Source organism: Acanthopagrus latus, chromosome 2 (genome assembly GCF_904848185.1).
Source record: "Acanthopagrus latus isolate v.2019 chromosome 2, fAcaLat1.1, whole genome shotgun sequence".
Classification (NCBI taxonomy): Eukaryota; Metazoa; Chordata; class Actinopteri; order Spariformes; family Sparidae; genus Acanthopagrus; species Acanthopagrus latus.
Window position 1 is genome coordinate 6,938,059 of NC_051040.1, and position 21,553 is coordinate 6,959,611.

Genomic DNA, 21,553 nt, shown 5'->3' on the forward strand with positions numbered 1-21,553 from the left:
GTGTTAATGCAATCCACAGAAACACTAAGAGGTGCATTCACTTTATAATGATGTCTAAGATTACCAAAGTGTAAACCCAACGTGACTTTGGGTAGCCATGCCCAAACATTCAAACATTCTCTGCTTTATCATCTATTTTAATATAGATAACAAAAAAATCTCCAAAGATTTACCATGATTGAAATTAGCATCATGCAGTATTAAAGACGACTTGAAACTAGCTACTGAAACCAAAAAACATTAAGAAACAGTTTACTGAGGTAATAAATTAAGTGAGCGGTAGCATTATTATTTTTATTTTTTTTTCAGAAATTCAAATAGCATCAGATTTACTTTTGAAACCAGTGGTTTCCTACTGCCAGCCATTAGAAAGAAGGCAAGTTTCAGGCACCTCCATGATGGTGCCATTTTTCAGACAGAAAACTTACGCCAATATTTTAAAAAGTCAAATGGATTACCAATACATTCCTCTGCCAAGGGTTTATGCTTTCTGCTCTGTTCATTTGTCTGTTTGTTCACAGGACTACAAAATAAGTAAAGCAATTTTCTTGAAACTTAGTGGAAGGGTGTAGCATTCCCCAAGGCAGAACCCATTAAAGAGGTCATATTATTCTTTTTGGGGTTTTGCCTTTCCTCTATTGTGTTATGGAGCAGTTTTGTGCATGTAAAAGGTCTGCAGAGTGAAATGGCCCCAAGTCTATGCCAAAGGGAGTTACTCTCTCCCACAGAAAACTCTGCTCCTGAACCGCTTGAAACACCCAGTCATATTATTTATATATATATATATATATATATATATATATATATATATACACATATATATATAAATATATATATATATATATATATATATATATATATATATATATACATATATATATATACACACACACACACACACATATACATATATATATGTATATACAGTATATACAGTCCAGTCAGTCAGCAGACATACAGTTGCCACTGCTGTAGCTACATCATTTTAGATCACACTACCTTGCTCAGCATGACCTGCTCTACTCTGTGTCTGATTGGCTACATCCTGCCCGTTAATTAATGCGCATGTGCAACTCTCACCAAAGATTGAACAGAGGCGAGAAGCCTCACTCTGTAGCTAGAGAGTGTGTGAAAAGGGATACTGCAGCAGTGGGTTTTGTGAAAACTGATGTATGTAAACCTATTCTACTAGGACCCCCAATTAAAGTATGAACATGGAATTTAGCATAATATGACCTCTTTAAAAGACAGGGCAGATGCACTTATTATTTTTCACTTTCAAGTAATTGGAAGATAGAAAATTTGGCCTTGGAAGAATAAATGCCATATATGTTAAAGTTCAGTAGATGATAGTAAAGGTCAATACAAACAGAGCCAGTTGTAGAAATACAATGACTCCATATCACAGTCCACACTAATGCATACCAGTTATCCTGTGGGGGTCTACACATGTAGCCACTCAAAATTCATACAGAGAGCAGTTTTTATGGAGCACCCAGCAACAATGTGTTTATTTAACAGCGCCACAACTGTAACAAGACGTTTTTTGTCTAAGATAAGGCTCTGGAAATATAAATGCATAAATACAGCAACTGATTATACCTAAATGTTTTTTTTTTCCTTTATGCAAATTCAAATTCAACTGTAGTAAAAATTGCATCCTTGTCATCATACAGTTTTTTGTAACAACTGTTTCTGAAAACAAGCTGCCATGCTCCTAATGTTATTTAAGTCAAAGCATTTAATATTTGCATACAAAATATACACATGATAATTCATTTTTTTCTGTTTTTAACAGATTTATGTTAAGAATGTGAAATATTCTTTGGTTTGTTCTGAAGTACATGATAAATTCACAGCTGAAATGATGAGGCTTCGGCAGGGAACGACCATATTTTCAAATGATTCTAACAGTTTCAGAAATATATCCAGACGGAAGATAGTGGATTATTGGAGATGGCGGAAGTCGGCGCTGTCTGAGTGTCCTTCTAGTTTTAATTATTATCTCACAAAAGACACAACAATTACCCATGGAAAGCAAAAAAGAAGAGGGTGCAGGTTTTACTACTCTGGATGTCAAAAAGAACAGTATTTTTGAATTATATAGATTATATTGTCAAGCTAATTTTTGTTTATATTGTCAGGCTCAACCAGAGACCTTGGCCTTGCCTTTCTGCCCCAGAGGGGTCATCAAACCTCGAACCCTCTGAGGCTGTATGACCCTCTAAAGGTGATGCCCCCCTAAGCTCGTACACTTCTATTAGAATTGATAACCCTTTCAGACGGGACCAAATACTCCAGGCACATCGTGAGTAAAAAGGTTCATTCCATCACAAAGTTATTATCCACAGGCAGATTGTTACCATTCATCAAGTGTGAGAGATGAAACTCACTGTTAGTCAAGGGAAACGGCTGTTTCACTGCCTTGCCACAGATCAATATATGCCGCCATTTTCCTTTCTCTCCGCTGCTACAAAAAAGTAATTATACAGAAGAAATGTTGACAATCAATAGACTAGTCAGGTAAGGTTAAGGTCCGCTGTGGAGGCCAGGGGAGGCTCCTCCATCAGCTGTCACTGATGCTGCTGATGTGAACACGGACGCCCGCATGGGAACAAAGGGAGGTTTGTCTCCTTCAGCCCCTTTTACGTGTCTGTTAGGGTGGTTGTGTCGAAACAATTAGCACCTCAGGAAGTTCACTGAAGCTCACATTATGAATATATAAGCGTCAGTAATATGTCTGTGTAAGAATTTATAATGTACATCAAATGGTATAACACCTATACAAATAATTTTTCTGTATACATTCAAAGGATGCCTGCAAAAATGCACTTTTAAAAAGGCAGTTATTTTGCAAGTATACCCGTCTCTGTGTATTTTAAATTCTTTGATGGGGTACAGGCTTTTGATATGTGTGAAACAAACAGCTGGTACTTAATTTACCCTTCAGCGGTGTGAGAAAAAGCTGCAGAATGCGAGAGACTTCCTAGTACTGTCACAGTAAGGTCGTCCTGCGCTGCAAAAGTGGTGGACGTTATTCTTCAATGAATTCATCAGCCTTGCCTTGACATCTACTCTCACTTTAGACGAGCCTGAACTTTATAATCCACTGGCAGGGTTCAGAGGTCAACAGCAGAGGGGACCAGAGGGCGGGGAAAATCACTCTCTCCCTGGAAAAAACTGTGACATCCAATTTTCAACTTGATTTATCAGTGTAAAGCTAAAATTGATAGTGTGTCATTACTGGGCAGGGAGCTGTCTTGGAGAGATGTATCAAAGCCTCCTCATTTTGATTTAGCGGGGTGGATCAATACAACCCTATACTGTTTCAATTTGAGGGGTATTGATTTTCCTATGCTGACTCTATACAGGGGGACATTCATCATCAAGCAAGCATATAGTATGATCTAACAGGGCACCATAGGGGCTGATCTGCTTATTCTTCACTCAGATCACATGACTGCAGAGCAGCTGTTTTGAAGCCTTGCACAGATTATTTCCCTGTCATATGTGTTGCAAGACAATTTCTTATGCAGTTTGCCACAAAGAGAACGACAGCTCGAAATGGAGTGGCCTTCGGAGACACAGATAATGTGCAAATGTCCGTAATTCAGGTAAGAATGGATGCATCTAATGGTGTGCCAGGTGGTTGTATCAATCTAACGAACACACAGTGGTAAAAGAAAAATATAAACATATAAGTAATACTAGTTTCTGTCTCCTGTCTGCCAAAGAATAATTTTGTTTATAATATATTCTACAAAAATGATAAATGTCCTTTGGCATGCCTCCAGGCAGAACTTAGGAGTAAAAGGCAAAGCAATTTCTGTGCATGAGGGTGAAAACAAACATTAACAACTAAAGTCTCTCTCTGTCTCTTTCTCTCTCTCTGTCTCTCTCTCTCACACACACACACACACACACACACACACACACACACACACGCCACCTCAAAATGCTTGAGGGCTTTATATTTTACAAGAGCAGCATAAATGGGAAAGTTAATGTAGCATTGAATAAGACTAAGCTGGTGAACTGCAACACTGCCTTGAGCTTGTGAGCATATTGCATCATTTTTCTTGCACCAGCAGGTTACCATTAAATTTGAATTTGTTGGAAGTTTTGCAGTATCATTTACAATGCACCCACGCTCAATAACCTTTTGTTTCAATGCAAATGCTGTGCCTCTGAGAGGGGCTCCATAAATATTTGAACAGCAGCCCAGAATTCAATCCAACAGATTTTGTCATGGGTATTTCTGCAAAGGTTCAGTCAGTTTTCTGCAAAACTGTACTTGAATACTGTAACCTTTTCGGTCATAGCAAAAATATTTTTTCATTTGAAAGCATCTATAATGATAGAAACAACTTTTGAACCCTTTTAGTTTCTTTGAAGTAGTAGTGAAATTTTTCACAACAAACAAAGACTTGAAAACTAAATCAGAAAATGACACAGTAAATAATGCCAATGAAATTTTATTCACTGTCATGAAGTCAAACACTAGACAAAATGGATAATCTTTAATGAATCCATGAAAAAAGAAATCAAATATAGCTGCTTACGACATCTGCTGTTTTGGATGGAAACTATTTGAACTCTACTTCAAGTCAAAAGGCATAAACTTTAGCAGTAAAAAGTAATTATGCCAGAAAGAATATTTTTCTAGACAACGGTAACATGGTTTTGATATGAAACAAACCCAATTTCAGCAAACAAGGAGAAACATCTGTAATGTATTTTTGAAGATTTAATAGCCAAAACCAAAGCTACTGTTTCAGCAAAGAGGCACAATTTGCTTTGGAAAATCAGTTTAGTGGAGTGAAAAGAGTGTCAGACTTTCTCTCAAGAATCCAGCTTGCAGCACAATTTATATGAAGTTTGTTAACTATATATTTCTGCATCTGACCTGCATGTAGTTGTGTTGATTTTTTTACAGGTTGCACATAAACCCAACAACAGCTTCCTAGCTCCGTCTTTTATAAAAAAAATTGCATGTGAGCTGTTCCATCTGTAACAAAAATAAATGTTCGAACTCTCGGCTCTCAGCTCGGCAGAAAACACAAACAATATGTTGTAACACCTCTGTTTGTCTGCTAAACTGACTCTTGATCTTGCCTCTCCACTCAGCGAACCATGTGGACACAGGCGAGAGGTGGGAGGCAGAGCAGGAGAGCCGGCAGTTATTTTAACAGGGCCCGTGGGGAAGTCTGCAACTACCACCAGGTGCTGGGCTGTGTGACTGAGAGGGTCAATGAATGCCTGGACAACACTGCAGAAACACCCCAACCCCCTTCTTCCCCTTCCTCTATCCTGGTCTGTTGTCGGACGACTGGCCAATCAGCTGTCCCCAGGGGATTAAGCCACTCCACACTGTAATTGCGTTTGCTGACCCGATTGCTGACCCTATCGGATCCTGGGAAAATGACATTAACTGGTGGTCCAATCCCATCACAGCGGAGTTTTGCGAACAGGTAACTTTTGTCCTCTGGTTGAGCAGCTATGGCTCCTGTTAAAGACTTAACATGGCCCATGTTGGTCTCGAGTGTGAGGGCTTACCTCTGGGCAAGTGTCCCCCAGGCACCATGCTTGTTGGTGAGGATGTTGACGATTTTTTGCTTTAACTGGTTGGCAGTCACATGGTCTCTGTGTTTAGCAGCACTGATCAGGTGGTCGCACATCTTCTCTTCTTCCTTTCTGTCAGCAGCATATTGGGCACAGTTGGACTAATTTGAGATTTAAAAGAAAAAAAAAAGAAAAGAAAAAAGAGAGGGAATAAAGGGAAAAAAAACAGCATGAACCTCATTGTATATTTATGGTTTCAGTACAGTATCCACTGCCAAAACTGATGTCTCACATCTACTAATAGCATTTGAGAATGTTTTACTTGAATAAAGCCGAATAATATATAATAATATATACCCTCTAATGGAGCATTTGTCACACTGAAGAATGTTATGGCTTCATTCAACACACTTGAGTGCATAAAGATATTAGTGGACAGCTGAGAGATATATTTCTGCTCCCTCAGAGGAGAGTAGTAAATCATGGCAAGCACATGAAGGCAAGTCCATTCCCTAACTGTGGACAGATGAGGCTCCCCGCTAGGTAGCTGTGGATGGTGCTATTAAAGGAGAAAGGAAAATACTCTAATAGATCCACAAAGAATATGGTCTGTCAAGGTTAACAAAGCTATACTGCCATAGTATCAAGAAATATGTTTTCATTCCATGGTGTGGGAGTGGACTTTAATGTAAATAAGCCGCCATTTTCTCAAACAGAATATGCCATAAGAACAAAATCCCTTCTGTAGCCTGCAGAGGCCAAACATTAAAATATCAATAGTATTCCACATGCTTTGGCTTTGCCCCAGATTATTCACCTTTTGAAAGTCAATTTTAGACACTGTTGTAACGTATTAAAGGAAAATTAAAGGAAAATTCAGTCATTATTGAATACATTAATACTCTACCCTAATTTTGGGGTGGGAGCCCAGGGAGAGCAATGAGTAGTGATGGGTAAAGCATTATTTTAAACAGAGTAGTTAAAAATTCAGTCATTACCCCCATGCCACAGGACAGTCAGGTGAAATAACAGTACATGAAGCATTTCTGAAGAGCATTGTAGCATTTGGCTCCATACAGCTCATCTAGTATAATGTAAGTCTAAAGAATCTTCAAGATCCCAAATTGATTTGAAAAAAAAATATGAATATGCGTATGACTTACACCTTTAAGATGCTGTCAAGCTTACAGTATTGCATCCTCTCCTTGTAGCTCAGCAGCTACAGTGAAGATTTCAGTTTAAAAAAGTGTGAAAATAATGTGTTTTTAAATTCACTGGGACCTTAGAGCTTCCAGAGACTTGGATTACACTAAACTAGCTGTACGAAGCCATTTCATGTTTTTTGGTTGTTGTTTTTTAATGTTTTTTTAGAACAAGTCACCATCTAGGTCAGCTGTTTAGGAGAACACTGATTTGCTGTGAAGATCCGGAATATGTTTTGTGGACTACAAAACTTTTCCTGAATTTGCCTGAACTTTGAGTGAATTTTCATTTCGGTATGAAATGTTCCTTTAAGGAGTTGCTTTCATCTTTAGATGATTTAATATACATAACAAAGAAAATTATTTCATTATTTCATCATTTATCAAGCAATATACTGCATCTATGTTTGCTTGTTTATCATTGTATCATTAATTCATTTTACTCTCTCTTCTCTCTCTCTCAGCACCAGTGACATCACTCCTCTGATAACTTTCTTTCTTATCCCCAATAAAAACAAAGTTTAAATAAATATGTAACATATCAATGATAACATTGTAAAAGTTAGATATCTAAGTGTCAGAGGAATAAGTTTAAAATCAAGGTTTAAATCAATTTCCAGAAGTCAGTGCATCGCTTTAAGTGTTCCAGACGGCTAAAAGTAATCCAATGCACTGACTCCATCTTTGCAGCTAAAACAAGATTGTCTCACAATGCACCCCCCAGGGGGAACTCTTGCTAATATTCAAAATCTAATTTGCTAACAGAAGCTGGAAGTTAATTGAATTTCCTGCTTCAAATTTGAATTCTGTCAGATATCATACTTCAACATATTCTTCATAAGGCAGATAACTCAATCTTTGCTTGTCACCTCGCATCACCACGTGACACTGTGACAAATATCAAACGTTATTTATCACTTTAAAGCATATGACGCCTCGCCACGACACCAACTTAATTGTAAAAATGTCTTATCTGCGTCCTGAATCTTCAATCTTGGAGAGTGGGTAATAAAGTAACGTCAGAGCTAGATGAAAAGTGTAGGCTGTCTGGAGTTGGCAGACAGAACGGATGGGGCCAGGTACACTTCCCCCCTTCTCCTGACATCGCATATCTAGCCGTCTCTTCCAGTTTATCTAGCGGGTCAAGGATCCTCAAGAACTGTATATCAAGCAGCTGTTTGAGGAAGGCTGCTTTCCTCAGATAAGAAACTCATCACTCCCCACATGTACAAGCTGCTAACAGAGGTGGTGAAAGTGTGTGTGTGATTACACACATACACCCACACACACACACACACACACACACACACACACACACACACACACACACACACACACATCTTCCAATGTTCTACAATAAGCAAACAAACTCTGAGTACAGCAAGTCTCTTTTTTTTGCACATTTTTCTGTCTATCATTGTGGCATTTATTTGCTCCGTGTGCTACTGAGCTTGCACAGAAAAACACAAGGGCCGTGTTCTTCATTTGTTTTTGCTTTTGTACAGTCAAAATGTAAAGCTAAAAGTTCAATACATCAAGAAAATCAATATTCAGATAATATTTGTTAAACCTCCGTAGCTGTTTCCTTCTTGTCGGAAATAGGAGTGGTTTGACGTGGGTGGGATACACACACACTCAAGAGAGTATCCTCTGAGTTGGTTGGCAAAAGCTCACATCAAAATCCTAATTTAATAATGCATGCATTTCCCTTTGCGACCGGTAATTAAATTATTTTATGGGAATTGTAAGGGTGAGGAGTTAATCCTCAGTAGGACACAGAAGGACTCAATTACTGGGCATATACAGCTGAACAGCATTTTTCTACTAATAGGATTTGTTAAGAGTTCATTAGAAGACTAAATATTACATTTTCACAAAAGATGGTCACATTTGATTCTGGAGATTAGGTCATCTGTAATAGTCCTATTCATTATTGATAATCCCTTTTGTAAAATATTTTGTCTGAAGTCGAACTTTACCATTTTAAGATCCAGTGTGTCGTATTTAAGGGGATTTAGATAAAGAAATTAAATGTAATATTCATAATTATGTTATAATTCAAGTATAATCACCTGAAACTAAGAACTATTGAGTTTTCATCACCTTTGAATGAACCTTTTTATGAACTTTCACGCTTCTATGGAAAAGTGAGCGATTCACCTCAAATTTGGCACATCCCTTAGACAACCAAAACACCTTACACAGTGAATCTTTAATGTCAGATGTTAGAAAGAATGTTGCGGTTTGTACCTCAAACTCTGCATGTTTGTGGACGTCCTCTGCTCGCTGTCTGTTCAGGATGAACTCAGCCTCGTTGGCGACCCGAACTATGTGGTCCTTCATGGCATGGCAGAGCAACCTTTAACATTGCAGAGGAAGTGTGATGTAGTACTCCATCATTAATCAGGCAATATATCATTTTTATTATCCAAAATCTGTTGTCTAAGGAAGGAACAGTGTTAAGGCAAACACAGCTTGTCAGGATTGTGCAACATCGTGCTTGTTGAAAGAGCAGAGTGGCAAACAGCATCATTTGTCTGCGTTATGCTGCAAGGCTGCAGGTCAGTGACAGACTCCTCTGTGGCATTAAGGAGGGAATGGAGTGTCATTAGAGCATCGAAGCCTGTCTGGCATACTCCTGATTGACTGAGCATCCCTTCCCGCTGACCAGAACATCAACCCGGTGCCTGTACTGCTGACAAGTCTGGCCGTGAACAACTTCTCACATGGCTGACTTTGGGGGCTGCGAAGTCCCCACCCACATTCACATTTAAATTCCACTATCTTTAATAATTGAAAACACCCCGGCTATTGTGTGTAGATTACATGCCATTTTACACACCATTAGGCTAGCTTTGTTTTAATTAAAGCATCCCTTGTTCCTCTCCAGTGCTTGATACAGATTGTAATTTCCCTTCTGTCCCAAAGAGAGGCAGTAATCCCGGGGCTGCATTCATCAGCTGCTACTGCCTCTTTAACTGTTGACAGGCACTCATTAATAGACAGACGCTGACAACGCTGAGCTTTGTTTTGAAACCAAAAATAGATGAGAAAGCATGTTGACGAGTGATATTTGGAGATGGAGAAAAAGATGTGCACTCGCATTGATATCTCATGGATAGGTAACACCAATCATTGGAAGAACTGGTTGTACATGGTCTGTAAATGACAAAAATAACACATAAACAGCCTTCAGCCGGTCTTTGAGAGAGACAAACAAATTCAACACACAACATGCAAAAAATGCTACATCGATCGGCTCAAAGCCTCAAATATTTGTATTTATAGCATCGATTCATTGACTGAACATCAGTGTGTGCCAATAATATTCATTTTGTTTATTGGCTCATCGGTAAGTATCCATTCACCGATGGCAGTGACGTTTATCTGCAGTGGCACTGGCTTGTGACTTCCACAGCATCAGTTTAAAGGTGCAATATGTAGGAACTGGCCACCTGTCAATTCAATCTCAAAATACATAAACAGGGCAGCATATCACCAGAGTACCAGCTGCTAAGTGTAGCTGCCCTTAGCTGGTTAGCTTAGTTAGCCATGCAGCTAATGGTCAAGACTGCAGCACAGGGGCAATTTAGTTGTTTACACTACTGATATGGGAGCTTTGGACTGAGAGACATCATGTTGGCAATTTTAGCAAATTCTTTTAATATTTCCAACTAAAGTTCTTTAAAATACTTCTCATTGAGTAGGTAGTTATAAAGCAGGATAAAAAGGCAGTTTATTTTAGTTTAGGTTTATTAAAGATTGCTTCATAAATTTCTATAATCAAGTTTGTGCTCTTTCAAATATACTGTAATGAAAGGCTGAATGAATGTAAAATGTTTCTATAATGAAGATTTCTTCTTTCCCTGGCACAACAGAGGGGGAATCTATTATTATCAAAAAAGAAAAAACACTGAAGAACTCCAGCTATCAGCAAAATTGTAAATTTAAACATCTGTATCTGCTTCAGCCCAGATTTTTACAATGGGTGCCTCCCTCGTCTTAACATAGCTGCATGCAGAAAATACTTCTGCATTTTTTGGGATACTGTGTATCAACATGGAAACCGGAGGCAGTTTTCATACAAGGAATGGGAAAATAATGAAGTAAAGTCATCAGTTTGATAGCTGCTTGATAGCAGCTTTGCATTCTAACAGCTGCTTCATGAAACAGAGGAACAGCACACAATTACGCACATACAGTACAGCAGATACTTTGTCAGCCACGCCTTGCAAGGCAAACAGATTTACCAGCCTCTTAGCTACGTCTAGATCTGCCTAGTTAAGCAGAGCAGGTGTGCAGAGACTTGAGTAAGACTGGGAAATTATGTATCTGTCAGCAGCACCCTGGACAGCGCCGTGTGGCCCTACTGACTGAAGCTCTTTGTTCCAGGGCCAGCGGGGGACATGGAGAAACCTGGCTGGGCTGTGGCAAGAGCCCGGGCGCAGAGAGGGCCGGGCCAGATGGGTCAGCAGATGGACAAGGAGGCTGAGCCGCCCCTGATCTGCTCTACGAAAAAAGTCTGGCCACACCCAAAGACGAGAGGAAGAAGGAGGGAGGCAGAAAGAGAAACACACATTCTGGGATGTACAGTAAAACAAGCAGAGATATGAGAAGGCAGAGAATAAGGGAGGGTGACCTCACCCTTCCACAGTCACCACAGTCTTATTTACTGTTACCCCCTACAGAGCAGCCGACAAGTGGCTTAGAGCTAATCTACACCTAGCTACTTTTCCACTAACCTCTGGACAGCTGCCAGGGAGAAGAAATATCCTTTAGAAAGCATATATTGGTGACAAAAAGGCAAATAAACTACTGCTTGGCTGAGTGATTTAAGAGAACAGCTACATTACCTTCCTTCGTTTATTAGCTCAATGAAGGCCAGGCCAGCATTCTTCTGAATAGAGTTCTGCCATTCCTGAAATGACAGAAATTGTTATCAGTTAATTACAGAAACTCTGCATCTGGCATTTGAATGTTTTGTTAAAAGTTCTGAATGAAAGCACAAAATAATTATAATCATTATAATCAATATGATGTGTTAATTTAAGGAAGTTTCACCAAACAAACAAACATAAATCAAAGGCAGTGAAGATTAAAGCAAACACTTTCCCAAACAGCTCTGCAATGCTCACCAAAATGTTAAAATGGTAGAGTATGAGCATCAAAATAAATGCATGACTCACACACACGAGAATCACATTTCACCATCTAAATTGCATATTTCAACTGTAATTTGGATTACGTTTCATAGCTTGTAATTCAAGTAGGCAAAGAAAGCATTTAGTTCATGAATCATTTGAGAAAGAAAGTGACGTCTATAAAAAGCTGAAATCCTGCGCAGCATGTGTGACCATCCTTTCTTCCTCTGTGAAAAAGATCTGTAAACACAGGAGAGATGTAATTGTGGGATGAAACTGTATCCTCTCACTTAAATACAGCCATTTCCTCTGTCCCTTACAGTGACAGATTACCGAGCAGGCTCACTGAGCCCCACACTATACGCCTGGAAGGGATCCGAGCACTGGGCCAGAGTGCCAGCACTTGCTGTCTCACAACATGCTCTGGAAATGATTAAAAAGCAGTTTGAGAGCGCGCCTTTCACTGTGGGAAATTCAGCTCTCCTGTGCCCTCACCGAGGTGCAAATGGAAGAGAAAACAGAGAAGGCCACAGTTCAAAAAAGGAGGGAAAACAGAGGAAAATGAATAAAAATGTTTCCTTTCCTAAGGACTACAAATCAATGCAAATCAAGGTTTTTCACATATATCAGGAGCCTCTGAACCATTTGCAGTTTGCAGTAATCAATATTGTGTCCAACAGAAACTTTACATGGAGAATACAATCCGGAGATGTCAGTGATGGAACAAGTTCTACGATGTTTTACTAAAGTCAAAAGTAAAAATATCGTCCTGCATTCAGAATTTTACTTGAAAGTATCAGGAACAAAATATACTACACAGTTACATAAATCGAAAGCGTTACTGTAGGTTTTATTGTTATGTTTTGAGGTTTGTTGTAAAGCACACTGTAATGCTAGTTTGATAAGTGCTACACAAATAAGACAAGATTCTTTATAAGAAAATGAAACTGATGAATTAACAAGTAGAAAGTCCCATTTTATAATAATGAATATTGTATTACTGAGTAACAATTATTGAAGTATTAAGACACACATTACTTTAGAGGTCCAACTGAACACCCTCATCTCACTCTGGCCAACATGGCAGCTAAAAACACTTAAAACACATGAAACATCCTCTCTGGGTTTTATCTGTTCTGGGCCACTATAGAAACAGAGTGGTGCAACATGGTGGACTCTGAGGAAGAGGACCTGCTTCCTCTGCAGATTTAAAAGGCTGGAGGTACCAAGACACAACAGTTCTTAGTTCCAGGTGATTATACACAGATGAAAACTGATAAAAAAATATGATATGCCAGTTTGTCCTTAAATCTTACACACTGGACCTTTAATGATGTAGCTGGTACATGTCGAGATATTTTTCTTACTATATACACTGCTGGCTGGCTTGTGAATTTCACCTTGGGGATCAGCCTAAGCCATCAATAATGTGACATAATCCGCATGTGCAAAGTGACTTAATTTATCAAATACATGCAGTGGTGGAAAAATTATATCTGCATCTGAAACAAGTCGAAGTGGAAAGTAGCAGAAGAACTCGAGTAAAGCATAAATACAACAAGCTTTTCTGTGTCGGTGTCTGGTAAGCAGGTAAGCAGCTTTTGTTGTGTACAGCAACACAATAACTGACACTGACATTATTATGTATGGGCATGTGTTTTTGTACACAGTTGTCGTGCCTGACACATACCGGTTCACGCAAGAGTACACAGTCTGACCCTACGATGTGTTAAATCAGGGAGATGGTGCTGACAAACTGCTGAGCATCTGGTCTCCAAATGTTCCCCATGACCCCCTTCCTCTGCAACAGTATCTGCTTGGAATAAGCTGTTCTTGATTTGGACAGGGATCATGTACAGCCAGTCTTCTGAGGTTACACTTGCACCGCACTCACGTGACAAAAATAAATACGGAAATCAAGGCAGATGTGACACTTGAGCATCAACGGGAAAATGGCAGCAGGTCAGGGGAGGTATAGCATGAACTAGTCAAATTTGCTATCTTGTCTGAGGTATGCTTGTTGACAGCTGCGATAGCACTTCAGAGGCTCTCTTTTTTCTCTTGTCTGTTTTTTTTTCCTGGAAAACAGAGCTCCAAGAGGAGGCTGCCTTTGATTGCAGAGATTTTAAAAAGTCCTCTGCTGCCCATTTGAAGGGAATTAGGCCTGACGTGCAGCTGCTGAAAAAAAGAGATTTGATCCTTGATGTAAATGCAGACCATGATCAGAGTGCAGCACCTCTGGCCAATGGAAGTTTGTTTCGTAGTTTAGATATAAAAAGCTGCTATTCAAAGCAGCATTTATTGAGTTTTGGGCCGTGGGGGCAGAAGAGCTCCATGACACATTGAAAAACACCCTCGACATGTCGCCCTATAGTGTTGTTTGGACTAATTTGTGAGCTAGCATCTGCCTTCATATACAGCAGGCATGGCCAATGATAGCTTTCTCTTAGTGATGTTTCCACAGACAACGCCATAACTCCACAAGCTGCTTACAAACGCTGCATGTGGTGATGACAGGTTGTGAACAGTTCATTCACCTAAGCTTTTTTTGCTGGAAGCAACTGCCTGCTGCTGAAAACAATGCTAATGAGTGTGATTAAAAATATCGTAATCTGTGAGTAAAACCCAAATGACTGTATTAAATATGGACAGAGCTACTGGGTCTACAAAATTTACAATATCTAGGTTGATGTACTTCTGGAGAAGGTGGGACTGTCTGTGTTCACCACAGAGGTGCATGTGTCAACTTGCTGCTCCAGAGGACAGCCAAAAGAATTCTGCTAGAACTGGAGTATTGATCCTGTTAAAAATTATCATTCAAACAATTTTTGAATTTTTAAAATATTTAGAATCAATATTTCAATGCATTCGACAACACTAATCTGGATCGTCCCCGACTCCAAAAGGGCGACAGCAAACTTGAATCTTCAAATAGTCCACAAACCAATGGGTGACCTCATGGTGGGTTTACACTCTTGGTAAAACCAATAATTCACTAAAAGCAGCTAAAAAGCTCTATCATAAGCTGGTGAACTCTTTCAACACAGCATGCGATGTTGGGAAATGTTGGACAGTCGGTGATGATGCTGTGGTTTCACTTGGAGCAGTGGTGCCATTCTTTCATCCATCTTTAAAAAAAAAACCACCACCTTTTTGTGGACCTAAAATCCCACAACTCCCAACTGACACAGCAGCATGCCGGCCTCTGCTGGATTTACTCTCCTCCCACTTTCATCTTCCTGAAATTCAGCAGGGCACTAAGTATTTGTGGTGTTTCAATCCAACCTGTCAGTGTGCGGGAGCCGTTGCTTTTATCTGCTTTGCTCTGTTCTGTTATACTCTCCACATCTGGAGGCCTTCTATCACTAAATCTCTGTGGCTCCACTCTGGATCCCAGCCCCCCTGTACGCTTAAGCTGTTACAAGAAACAGAGCTGCTTGACCTTTTCATTCAGCTGCCCAGGCTGAGGAGAGACACACAGTGTCTGCAACCGTGGCCAGGCAGCCACACGATGATTGCTGTGATTAGTATGCATAAATAAGAAAAGGCAGATCATTAGCACTAATTCATTCATAAAAGTGACAGGTCACAAAACAGAGAGGGACTAAAGGTCAGCTAAGTGCCCTCCTTGCTGTCTTAAAACATTAATGTTGAAATATGTGAGGGATACGTCGAAGCTGGCATTTTATAGTGATGTCAGCCAAAGCTCACCCTGCATCAGAGAAGACTTAAGAAACAATATGTGACATTAATTAGGAGTCTATCGCAATGTTATTATCAGTGCAGGGTTGCAGTGGTACATGTTTTTGAGCGATACCGTGATGATAATTAACAGTTATCATCCTATGTACATGTGATTTAAAAAAATTAAATACTGCTATTGTTAATAATACACATAAGATAATATCCAGCGGCGATATCCATGCAACCTTTGTTTCTGAGATCATCTTCTTGCCTTTTCACTAGTAATTGAGTGTAATTGCTCTTTTCTTTACAGTTATGGTTACAGATATGCCTCTCCACCTCCCTACTCTTGTTTTTTTATGTTAGTTTATTTACCAAAAGAAAGAGAAGAAACTCAAAGGTAAAAGAGGTTAAAGATGTACTTGATTGCTAGCATTTTTTTATTTTTTTTTTATTTCTATAGATATTACAATACTTAAGTACTTGTGTTTTTGTTTGGTCACAGTAATCGCGTAGTGATGATCTGACACTATGACAGCTCTAGTCAGGACATTTTGTGAAATTATGATAAAGCATTTACGCAACAAAAATAACAAATCTCTCATTGGAACTGATAATGAATATAATAATTGTGCAGCATAACTTGACCCAGTGATTATCAAACAGCTCTGAAGATATGAGCTTCGTCACCTAGAAGGAGTAATATTATCCATCACTACAGTATGATATTTAAATCGTATTAACTGGCAGCATAACTGGATTGCAGTATTAGGATACCAGGCAAAGGCTCATCTCTATCTGAGAGGTTGCAGAAGGACACTGAGCTATACGGTCCAGTTTCAAGGCCTCACATTCTGATCGATATCTCAGCCTGGGTTTCATCCCTGGAGCCCCTAATGGCAGGAACCTCTGGAGCCGCAGTAATGCTATCTGTGTAAAGGGGGGATGGACTCAGACCCTTAACAGCATGCTGACGCTCTCATCTGCAATAAATCCTAGAGCTGGAAAAAGCAACTTCCCACAGATACCCTACAGACAGAAAAGCAGCGCAAAAAGAAGCCCATCGAAAAACCTTCAAAAGAGCGACAATAATTCAACTCCTGCTGCCTCATTTATGTACGCCTTTTGGAGGAAAGCCCCTGAATAATGGCCTCCATATAACGGAGCTCCCTGCAGAAGAGGGCTTTGGACTGCGGATACCACAGCGCACACATAGTGGCAATCCACCTCCAGTCTGGTTCCACAAGAGGCACCAAGTAATGGCTTCCTTATGGGCTCCCGACGCAAGACTGATGGGCTGACAGAAGGTATGTTAAATATCTCCTGTTCTAACTGCTACATCGGGGCTCTGACCTTCTCTAAAACAAGGGCTTAACAAGAGATTCAGAGGGTCAGCTCGGAGGTGATCAGTCACCAGCAGTGTTGCATGAGGTGGGGCTCATTTTCCCAATTAAAGCTCCGGGGTGTAGTGAGAAAGCCACTGGATTCTCAGAGAGCTGTGTGTGTCGGAGTGTCGTCATTGGTTTGGAAAATACACGTTTAGGGCAAAGCTTCAGATGAGATTAAATAATTTGTTCTATGATGTAAGACAGTGCCCTCGGAATTTAACCTTGAATCGTACACTTATACATTTGCAAAATATTTTGCGTCTTGTGTGTCAGATTGGGAACTGTGTCAATTTAATGAGATGTGAAACCAGCTCCTAAAAGATCTCCGCATAATGTTGACAGGAAATACAGTATTAAGAGAACCACAGAAGAGAAGGGCTGGGTAAAATAAAGAGGATGGGACCTAGAAAAAAAAAAAGACTGGGAGGCTGGGAAGGAGGATTTTGCTCACCTGAGAACAAAGCAGCATGACGAGTTCCACCACTGAGGTGCTTGACTTCATGCACACTAGACCTGTAGAGACAAACCAGATAAACACAGTTAGATATTAACCATTAGGTTTATAAACACACCATATGAGGGTCTAATCAATAATTATTATCTCATTTACATGGCAAGACACTAGATAAAACAGATACTCTGACTTTAATTTCTGATAAGTATGGTGGGACTTTGAAAAATCTATGTTGTTTTTGCAAAAGGAAAATAAAAGCATAAAGAAGGATTGACAGGCAATTTGTAAGCCCCCTAAATTGTGCTTCCAATTTGCCCATCAAAAAAATAAAAAAAGTCACTTGCATCTGCACTGGGTGGATGTGCACAGAACAGATGCACACACTCTAGCACCCCCACCACACACACACACACACACACACACGTCTATCTTTGCACATGCACACACACTCAGAGAAGTGAACACAGACATTCACAGCTTCTTCCCTCATCTCCATTCTGTAGACGGTGAACCGCAGAAGCCGACAACTCTCTAATGAAACAAGGGCAGGTGTGAAAAGCTCATTTGCAGAAACAATGGCTGCAACTGGTCTCGTATTCTGCACCTCCGGCTCCTTCTGTTGCGCTCGGCGAGAACCATTAAAGGTGCAGTCATTAGTAAAGGGAAAGAATACAAGTCTCTAGGACTCATTATAAGGCTGGCAGGAGCAGAAGTCTGTACCACAGAGCTGCCATTGTTTCATGGATCACGGGCTGTCAGTCAGAGGAAAGAGCAAAATACTCTTCATCTAAGACTTCAGTTATATTGTCGCAGGGGCTGAGCTATTGATGATAGCTATGATTTTTAAAAATGAAATATTCATATATTCAAATATATATTCAAATATATATTCACATACTTTTTTGTAACGTGCTATCTATACATTTTTTGTACGTTGTTTCTTTTCACTTGTCATATTCTGCACAATGGACAACATTATGCAGTGAATATATACGTAAGTTCTACTTTTTGTGTTTTTAGAATCATGGTGTCTCTGTAGAAGATAGAGGAGAGACCACTGCAGAATTGCAGTATCATGGTACTATCGTTATCGTGGGCATCGATCATTAAAGTATCGCATTGTGAGTTACTCTGCGATTTCCATCCCTAGTTGCTAGCCTCCACACACACCCCAAAAAAGAAAAGGACACTGTATCCATCAAACTTACTACAACCACAGTGTGTGGCTACTTTTGAAAGAGATGACAGAAGAAATCAAGACACTTTACCTAACCCAAAAATATGTTTTTATGGATTCAATGAAAGATTACTGGAAACGATGTTTAAATTTTTCTTTGAAAATGTTCTATAGCTATTACAATAATAACATTATTGTGAATTATGTTGGCCATGATAATTGTGTAGTCAAAATCTGATATTGTGACACCAGTGGCTGTTATCACAATGACTAATTTGAAGTCAATTAGAAAACAGTGCTTTGGATGACATATCTAAACATCTTTTGAAGGGGAAAATACACCGAATACTTCGTATTAACTATAAAGCTAAAATGTTTCTATTCATTATTTATTTACATTAAAATGTTTATGTTTAAAAAATGTATATTAAAAGGCAGAATCTGATGTCTAAATGTAGTAATAAACAAAAAAGTAGCCCTACTAACAAATCTCAAAACACAAGCAATGACATCTATTGGGTTTTTAAAACAGACACTCACACTGTACAACAACAAAATAGATAAGTTTATAACATTGCTGGGTATCAGTATTTAATAGATGCAGTGTAATGTGTGTAAATACAAAACAATGTAAGACGGAATGCAAAATATTTGAGCTCAGAATGGATGGATCTTTTGCTTCTACAGTACATCCATCTCTATTCACAAGTGGAGACTGTCCCAGGGAGCGTATTGTAAATACTCAGAGAGGATGTGACCCTTCTCTTGTACACAGAGTGCCACGGCTGACCTCTTGTTATAGCTGTGACGTGCTGAGCCATAAGTCAGTCCGGTCTGACACAGGAGTCAGGTGGCCAGCTGACCCTGGCCTTGTGCTGGTAGACAAACTAAATGCATTCTATTTAAACACGGCCTGCCAGTCCTTTCCTGTAAACAGGGCAGGGTTAAGGCACGGGTGAATGTGGCATTGTGGGGCAATGCGCCGGCAGACCGGGCCACTCAGGGGACAGCAAGGAGCAGGCGGCAGGCATCACAACAGCAGCAGTGTTCACACACAGGCCTCACCCACCAACTCCAAGTGTAAAGCTCAGGGTGCACTCAACATAATTGCCACAGTGACCACATGTCTTCAGGGGGGGTGAAGGAATAGGGTGAGGCAAAGGGGCACAGGGGGCACCGGGGGCTCGACCCCGGGCAATCTAGGGAGTGATGGATGGCTGGTAATTACTGGTAAATGGAGCGCCTTTGCACTGCAGCACAGTATTTCAACTGTGAGCCTGGGAAGGGCCATGAAGAGATGGAGAGAGAGAGAGAGCGAGGAACTGCAAAATCACACGCAGTGCAACGAGGACAGACCTGAGTGGCTCAATGAACTGAGCCTTAAAGATTTAAAGTGCATGTGGTAAATCTGGCCGTTTGTTTTGTCTGATAAACCTGCTCTAATCCGTGTCAGCGGGCACTTTTCACAGACCCAGACAGGGTTAAACATGTCTGGTGAAGAGCGCTGAGGCCCGAGCTGTCTATCTACGACCTTGTTTGTGGGGTTACACTCTCAGCTCAGCTCTGGTTTGTCAGCTTGGCCAGTCTGCTGACAGACTTTGAGTGAAAGGGTAACAGACATATTCACACTTGTCAAGGCTATGCTACCTGATTTTTCATTCCTTCCTCCCCTGAGTCTGTAGCCTTAGCCACATGTGCATGGCATACCCACATGTCTATTTACATACACTGTATATATGGCATATGCATGATATATGGAGGGATAAACTGTTTGCTGGCTCAAATGGAAATGTTTTTAAAAAGCAGCGACTTTCTGAATGTCATTTTAATGACTGCAGACAAGAATTGAATTAATCATTTCACCGGTCATTTTTTACAGGACTGGTTTATCAAATAAATAAGACCCTGAACATGAGTAAGCGCGCCATGATTGATCACTTTCAAAGCTCAAATTCACAATCGTAACACAGAAGTAGATTTGAATAAAAGTGTACCATTCTGTGACCTGTAACTGTTGCATATATTATCCATTGTAACTAAGTGGCATCATGTTTATTGTGTTACAGTATAAAGAAAAAAATATATAATTAAATAGAATGACTTAAAATCATCAACATATTTAAAAATTTCAGGACTAGCTGCTTAACAACAAAAACAAGCTAATATAAAATTATTCAAAACTAAAGCTGCACAATTAGTCATAATTAAATCATATCAATATCACAGTATCCAAATTGCAGGAGCTTAATTTTTTTTAGGTATAATGTGTAACAAAAGAATGTCATAATGAAGGACTGCAGCGCTGCAAAGATGTCTGGGTGACAAATCTTGTTCTCTAGATGTCAGAGAACAGTTTGTTGGGTACAGACCCCAACATCATTTTTTAATTAAAAACATTATTTCGTGAAAAAAAAAAAATTCAAGAACGGTCACCAACTAAGGGTGTCCCATATCAAAATATAGTAGTGATATTAAAGAATGAAAACTGATATAATCTAATAGTACATTACCTGAGTTAATCTAGTTGCCTTTTCACTAGTAATTGAGTTTTCTGTACCTCTTTTTAAAAAGAGTTATGATTACAGACTCTTCACACCTCCCTACACTTGTACTTGATTATTTATTTGCCAAAAAGGGAGACAAAACACAGTGAATTTATTTGGCCATCATAACTGTGTCGTGAAAAACAGATATTCCAACAACTCTAATTCACATGAATCTCATGAATCAGAACGCAATCCTAATATCTGTCAAATTAATCACAAAATGTTTTAAATACACTATGCTCAGGACAGTGTCAGACAACTTCGTTCAGACAACTGCTTTAATAAAGTCACGGGAGTGCATTCTTTCAGCCTGCTGTCATTCTCTGCATAGACTTCTGAAACTAATATCGGTTGAGCTTACAGTTAAAAGAAAAGACTTTGGCAGTGAGAACAGGCAGA

The 21,553-nt window shown here is 39.6% G+C and overlaps 1 protein-coding gene across 6 annotated transcripts in view; it reads right to left on the bottom strand.

The window, feature by feature from the left end:
- Positions 1–21,553, bottom strand: part of nbeab (neurobeachin b) — a 221,184-nt gene that overhangs the window by 84,737 nt on the left and 114,894 nt on the right. For all 6 annotated transcript variants that reach the window (XM_037079753.1, XM_037079762.1, XM_037079745.1 and 3 more), the window contains exons 33-36: positions 17,429–17,490; positions 11,618–11,682; positions 9,015–9,123; positions 5,557–5,723 (exon numbers count right to left, since the gene is read on the bottom strand). In XM_037079753.1, coding sequence (XP_036935648.1) covers positions 5,557–5,723; positions 9,015–9,123; positions 11,618–11,682; positions 17,429–17,490 — 403 coding nt within the window. The remainder of the gene's footprint in view (positions 1–5,556; positions 5,724–9,014; positions 9,124–11,617; positions 11,683–17,428; positions 17,491–21,553) is intronic.